This window comes from Littorina saxatilis, linkage group LG16 (assembly GCF_037325665.1).
Source record: "Littorina saxatilis isolate snail1 linkage group LG16, US_GU_Lsax_2.0, whole genome shotgun sequence".
Classification (NCBI taxonomy): Eukaryota; Metazoa; Mollusca; class Gastropoda; order Littorinimorpha; family Littorinidae; genus Littorina; species Littorina saxatilis.
Genome location: NC_090260.1, coordinates 5,200,252 through 5,207,751, shown reverse-complemented (window position 1 = coordinate 5,207,751; position 7,500 = coordinate 5,200,252). Strand labels below are relative to the sequence as shown.

Below are 7,500 nucleotides of genomic sequence, written 5' to 3'. Positions count from 1 at the left end.
GCAACACAACACAACGCAACACAACACAACTCAACACAACACAACGCAACACAACGCAACGCAACACAACACAACACAACGCAACACAACGCAACGCAACACAACACAACACAACGCAACACAACGCAACACAACACAACAAAACACAACACAACACAACGCAACACAACACAACACAACACAACGCAACACAACGCAACACAACACAACACAACACAACACAACACAGCGCAACACAACACAACACAATAACAATATAGTTGTCTCTCTGGTTGACACACCATGTCACGTGACCAACGCTTTAAACTGACCTTGGTCCAGTAGGTCGTGAACTCTGGTTCTGTCACACTGTCATCAGCTGCAAGAATGACAAAAAAACACAGTCGGTCATTCAGTCCACAGTTCACCCATTGTCTACCCTCATGTCCATCTGAATGGTAATTAATCACAAAGTCAACTGTAGAAGTTAATTTGTCCATCTATCCATACATCTATCCATCCACCCACCCAAGACACCCACCCTCCCTCCACACACCCATCCATCCATCCATCCATCTGACGATTCAGCAGTGAGTCAACTAGTCAATTTAGTCAGTCAATCGATACATCAGAGCGTCGACTGATAAATCAATCCATTCAAGCATAGAGCCATCCATCCATCCACCTGACAATCCAATCATGCGGCAACTTGTGAATCAGTCCTTCCAGGTATCCGTCTGTTCATGGAACACTAAGTCAACAAGTCAATGAGTTTACTCCTCTGTTCATGTAACACTAAGTCAACAAGTCAATGAGTTTACTCGTCTGTTTATTTAACACTAAGTCAACAAGTCAATGAGTTTACTTGTCTGTTCATGTAACACTAAGTCAACAAGTCAATGAGTTTACTCGTCTGTTCATGTAACACTAAGTCAACAAGTCAATGAGTTTACTCGTCAGTTCATTTAACACCAAGTCAACAAATCAATGAGTTTACTCGTCTGTTCATGTAACACTAAGTCAACAAGTCAATGAGTTTACTCGTCTGTTCATGTAACAGTAAGTCAACAAGTCAATGAGTTTACTCGTCTGTTCATGTAACAGTAAGTCAACAAGTCAATGAGTTTACTCGTCTGTTCATGTAACAGTAAGTCAACAAGTCAATGAGTTTACTCGTCTGTTCATGTAACACTAAGTCAACAAGTCAATGAGTTTACTCGTCTGTTTATTTAACACCAAGTCAACAAATCAATGAGTTTACTCGTCTGTTCATGTAACAGTAAGTCAACAAGTCAATGAGTTTACTCGTCTGTTCATGTAACAGTAAGTCAACAAGTCAATGAGTTTACTCGTCTGTTCATGTAACACTAAGTCAACAAGTCAATGAGTTTACTCGTCTGTTTATTTAACACTAAGTCAACAAGTCAATGAGTTTACTCGTCTGTTTATTTAACACTAAGTCAACAAGTCAATGAGTTTACTCGTCTGTTTATTTAACACTAAGTCAACAAGTCAATGAGTTTACTCGTCTGTTCATGTAACAGTAAGTCAACAAGTCAATGAGTTTACTCGTCTGTTCATGTAACACTAAGTCAACAAGTCAATGAGTTTACTCGTCTGTTCATGTAACACTAAGTCAACAAGTCAATGAGTTTACTCGTCTGTTCATGTAACACTAAGTCAACAAGTCAATGAGTTTACTCGTCTGTTCATTTAACACTAAGTCAACAAGTCAATGAGTTTACTCGTCTGTTCATTTAACACTAAGTCAACAAGTCAATGAGTTTACTCGTCTGTTCATGTAACACTAAGTCAACAAGTCAATGAGTTTACTCGTCTGTTCATTTAACACTAAGTCAACAAGTCAATGAGTTTACTCGTCTGTTCATGTAACACTAAGTCAACAAGTCAATGAGTTTACTCGTCTGTTCATTTAACACTAAGTCAACAAGTCAATGAGTTTACTCGTCTGTTCATGTAACACTAAGTCAACAAGTCAATGAGTTTACTCGTCTGTTCATTTAACACTAAGTCAACAAGTCAATGAGTTTACTCGTCAGCAGTGAGACAAATTGACAGTCAATCATCCACTCTAAATTCATGAGCAAAACGTTTTCCTTTCATTCAGACAGCCATACTCTGCCTTTCGGAGTGGCGCATGCTGGGTATTGCTAACTGTAATGACCTTGACCCTGGCATGGATCAAGGGACCGTTACAGTAAATTTAGCGCAGAACGGTTATCCCCCAAATCGGCGTATGGCTGCCTAAATGGCAAAACCGGCCATGCACGTAAACACCCACTCGCGAAAAAACAAGACCAGTGTACGTGGGAGTTTCAGACCAAAACACAAAAGGAGAACAAGAACAAGAAGAACACACACCACACACACACACACACACCACACACACACACACACACACACACACACACACACACACACACACACACACCACACACACACACACACACACACACACACGACACACACACACACACACACACACACACACACACACACACACACACACACACACATACCTAAAGTGTGGATGGTTACCTAAGAGGCGGCACTGGGTGTAGTGCCTTTCTAGTGCACTTGCACTACAACAGCACTGGGTGCAGTACTCGCTCCGGCATCGAAGAATTTTGCACTAAAAAATGCACACAATTTGACCTATTTCGTCGCCTATAGAGGACGGAAAGAATGTCATTTTGAACATTGTTATGACATTCTTTCCGTCAAAAAAGTCAATTTAACGGTGTTAAATGAAGCGAGCATCCACACAATTAGGTTGCCATCCAGAGTTTAGGTTGCCATCCACGTGTGGATAGTTGCCTTATGGTGATTTAGGCAACCAAACCTGTGGAAACATGGGTACACACACACACACACACACACACACACACACACACACACACACACACACACACACACACACACACACACACACACAGAGACTTACTGTCCACGTCCATCTGTCTGTAGAAGCCGTCGTAGTCGTCCATGGTCAGGCGGTGGTCATTGTTGACGTCATAGACGTTGTACAGCTCGTGGGACAGTCCGTCCAGCTCGGGGTCGTGACGTGTCTGGTATTTGACGTACTCTTCACGCGTCACTATGCCGTCAGGATTATCTGCACCACTCACAATCAAATATTGTCACTATGCCGTCAGGATTATCTGCATCACGCACAATCACATATCGTCACTATGCCGTCAGGATTATCTGCATCACGCACAATCAAATATCGTCACTATGCCGTCAGGATTATCTGCACCACGCACAATCAAATATCGTCACTATGCCGTGAGGGTTATCTGCACCACGCACAATCACATATCGTCACTATGTCGTCAGGATTATCTGCACCACGCACAATCAAATATCGTCACTATACCGTCAGGATTATCCTCACCTCGCACAATCACATATCGTCACTATGCCGTCAGGATTATCTGCATCACGCACAATCAAATATCGTCACTATACCGTCAGGATTATCTGCACCACGCACAATCACATATCGTCACTATACCGTCAGGATTATCCTCACCTCGCACAATCAAATATCGTCACTATGCCGTCAGGATTATCTGCATCACGCTTAATCAAATATCGTCATTATGCCGGCAGGATTATCTGCACCACGCACAATCACATATCGTCACTATGCCGTCAGGATTATCTGCACCACGCACAATCAAATATCGTCACGCTCATCAGAAACATTGACATTGTTGTGGAGCTCAGCTGACAACAAGTCGCGTGAAGCGATATGAAAACATTTAGTCAAGCTGTCGGCATCAAAGTAACAGATTAACACCAAAAAACAGTCATCACCGATACTATATTCTGATAGTCTCGACTAACCACACCCAACGAGCGAGACAGGTCACGCGTGCGAACACAGTACTTACTTAACCTATTTATACATTTAGTCAAGTTTTGACTAAATGTTTTAACGTAGAGGGGGGAATCGAGACGAGGGTCGTGGTGTATGTGTGTGTGTCTGTGCGTGTGTGTGTGTGTGTAGAGCGATTCAGACTAAACTACTGGACCGATCTTTATGAAATTTGACATGAGAGTTCCTGGGTATAATATCCCCAGACTTTTTTTCATTTTTTTGATAAATGTCTTTGATGACGTCATATCCGGCTTTTCGTGAAAGTTGAGGCGGCACTGTCACGCTCTCATTTTTTAACCAAATTGGTTGAAATTTTGGTCAAGTAGTCTTCGACGAAGCCCGGACTTCGGTATTGCATTTCAGCGTGGTGGCTTAAAAATTAATTAATGACTTTGGTCATTAAAAATCTGAAAATTGTAAAACAAATATTTATTTTATAAAACGATCCAAATTTACGTTTATCTTATTCTCCATCATTTTCTGATTCCAAAAACATATAAATATGTTATATTTGGATTAAAAACAAGCTCTAAAAATTAAAAATATATACGCTCAAAAGAAAAATTGACCAAAATATTGTCACGCTCATTAGAAAAATTGACTAAAATATTGTCACGCTCATAAGAAAAAATACGTAACTCAGTGTGTGGAATTTGTGCAGTGAGTCTACAGGGGAAGCTACTGGAAGTGTACGTAGTGTGTGTTAGAGAGTACAAACTCTCAGAACATCGAAAACCATTGACACGGTTATTCATTTCTGAGTTACGCTCTTTTTAGCAGAGGCCGCCGCTTTGATACAGGAAGGCTTAGTTATAGATTGTGAAGGTAAGCCAAAGCTTTTCTTGAATTGTTTTGCAGTTGTGCTGATTAAAAACGTTGATGCCAGCTCTTTAACTCTTGCTTCTCCCGCTGTTCAGCCCTGGAGAAAGGCAGTTTCCAACTTATAACTCAAATGAGATAGGCCGATTGTTCAGAAACCATCACTTCAAAACATTATTAATTACTCATGCAATTATCGAAGGGGCGTGACGATACGGTTTGTGCCACGCATCCACACAACCGGTGGTCAAGGTGATCTGTGTCGTCATAGTTTGGTCATAAACACAAACATTGATGTATGGATCGTTTTTTGGTTAGGTTCATTGTATTTTGTTAATGATTGAACACACCCAAATATGCAATGTTTTGTAGTTTTAGCTATCACCGCATTAATATGAGATTTTGTTAGACTCTGAAGCCACATGGCTCAAAAAATAAAATTCCAATGTTCAATTGAAATAAACTTGGCCAAAACATTATTGCAACAAATTAAAGCATTACATCTCGTGTCATTTCATTAAAATTGTATATGCCAGTTAAAGCCGTTTACTTCACTATCAGTATCACTATGTGAATTAAAGATATCTTTTACAGCGATCACGTGACCGCCGCTCAAATAAAGGTACCTTTAAAATCGTCCAGACAAAAACGGATGGGCCCAATTACAAATCGACCAAAAAAATCACAATAGGCAAAACTTTGCAACATTTATATAACGAGAAGAAAGTCAAATCTATTATCTACCCTAAACAGGTCGATTTGGTTAGCTAGCTTGCGTATTACGTGTGCTATTCTAGTCCTACTGATATGCAGGTGTCGATCGCAAAAGCGGTAAAAAACAGGACTTTTTTTCAAGAGTTTGCTCAAAGTATGTCTAGTATGTTGGAAAAGTATTCTGGAGACGAAACAAATGTCAAACAGGAAAAAAACAAAAACAAAAACAAGGAACACACACACACACACACACACACACACACACACACACACACACACACACACACACACACACCCTCCACCCATTGCACTTCGCTCATAGCGGTTACAAAGTATGTTTGAATACAGGCTGGACAGCCGTGTGAGAAGGGTACTTTGTACTCGGAGAACGTACTCTGAGCAGGCTGTGTAGCCCAGTCTTCGGGTTGCTTTGCGATGATAGGCCCCTGTAGCCGCGCTGAAGCTATATATAGCGATGGATGCTGTGGTTCCGCACTGCCGCCGTTCGGATAACTCAGTGAATGGAGCCAAATCGAAAATAAAGCCAAACTAGCAAAACATACAGTTTACATTTTGATCTTTTGAGTTTTTGTGTCTTTCGGATCCCGTTTTTTGTTTCATCGATCGTTTACTATTAATTTCCAATCAAGAATTTACGTCGCCATTACCGGACGCGATTTCCGGTGATGAAAAAAGCTTGACGAGATTCGAAGCAATTCCGTGTGTCAAAATTAAGGTTCTCACTGGAAAACGAGGACGTCCTAAAACTGTTCAGGTTGAACTTGACTCAAAGCGAAGACGGCATCATGACAATGAAAGCCCGATGGACAATTTGGAATCAACTAACTTGTTCTCTGGCTTGGGGGGTGCGGGGAGCAGTTTACTTTAATCTTACACTGATTACCAGTGCTAAGTACACGGAAGAACTGACACGTAACATGGTTACCCAACCGCAACGGACAGGGAGGGACGCAGTTTCGCGCCCAACAATCACCCCCACAATAACTCCGCCCACCAAGCCTAAGGCTAAGAGCCCCACTACACCAATCGCTGACGCCACCCCCAACCACAGGGACGTTGAGTGACACACACTTATCCCCTAATTACACGAAGCAGCCAACCCATGAGCGGGAACTGTTACCCGCCAATAAGACCTCAGATCAACTCTGACCAAACTATCTACTTAAACACGCAGAGTCAACTACTTGCCAGTGGGAACGCTCAGTCCCCACTATCACAGCTACTGTGATCAAAACCCTCCGAATTTGTGAGGTACACACACAGAGATATAGAATATTCTATATCTCTGTGGGTACACATACAACGAAACCCTCAATTACTGAGAGGTGCTTCAACTCAATATGCCTCACATTAAGAGAGCAACAGCCCAACCAAGGGCAATATATGTAGAGGTTACATGCCGAGTCTCAGTGATTATCAAAAATAATGGTCGAAGTTAGCGGATCATGAAAAATGCGAGCTTCAGCGAGCTTTTTCATGACCGCGAACTGAGACCATTATTTTTGATAATCACTGAGACGAGGTATGTAACCTCTTTATCCCTCCTTTCTTCAGTTATTCAAAGAAAAGAGGAGTTTTTGTGCGAAAGTTTGATCGAATCATATTCACCCAACCAGTCTACCTGCGCAGGCTATCCGATTAATGCGCGGTTGTATAGTTCCGTGCAAATCATTCAATTTAGTTAACACTTCTTGTCAGTTTCCATGTTTTGAACTAAAATCAAGTACACAGTTATGTTGTCATTCTGCTGTGGCGGTAAAGGCAGATAGTGTGTGTTCTGTTCATGTTTTGGTATCGCTCAGAAAATGTTCTTTCCTCGAATGTGACTAGCAGACGAAGTTTTACACCCGTGTTCCAACGTTAAAAACTGTATGAAGTTAAGTTTTCTGGGGCAAAATAGTGTATGAAACCGCTGCATGTTCTTTAAGTTGATTAAATGTTTGCAATTGATTGCGTATGATCTGTTTATAAAATGAAATATTGTTGAAAACTGACCGTCGGATTGCAGTCTTGTCAGTCGATGAAGCCGAAATCTGGAAGGGGAACTACTCGTGTCGCTA

The 7,500-nt window shown here is 41.4% G+C and overlaps 3 protein-coding genes across 10 annotated transcripts in view; 1 reads left to right on the top strand and 2 right to left on the bottom strand.

The window, feature by feature from the left end:
• The window catches only part of LOC138950247 (uncharacterized), a 796,434-nt gene that overhangs the window by 515,611 nt on the left and 273,323 nt on the right, over positions 1-7,500 (top strand). The gene's annotated exons all lie outside the window — the stretch shown is intronic.
• LOC138950264 (uncharacterized) overlaps positions 1-7,500 on the bottom strand; it is a gene marked incomplete in the record, with an annotated part of 260,344 nt that overhangs the window by 1,243 nt on the left and 251,601 nt on the right.
• LOC138950261 (uncharacterized) overlaps positions 1-7,500 on the bottom strand; it is a 19,580-nt gene that overhangs the window by 1,243 nt on the left and 10,837 nt on the right. For all 6 annotated transcript variants that reach the window (XM_070322012.1, XM_070322007.1, XM_070322013.1 and 3 more), the window contains exons 4-5: positions 2,945-3,115; positions 312-358 (exon numbers count right to left, since the gene is read on the bottom strand). In XM_070322012.1, the coding sequence (XP_070178113.1) occupies positions 312-358; positions 2,945-3,115 (218 nt within the window). The remainder of the gene's footprint in view (positions 1-311; positions 359-2,944; positions 3,116-7,500) is intronic.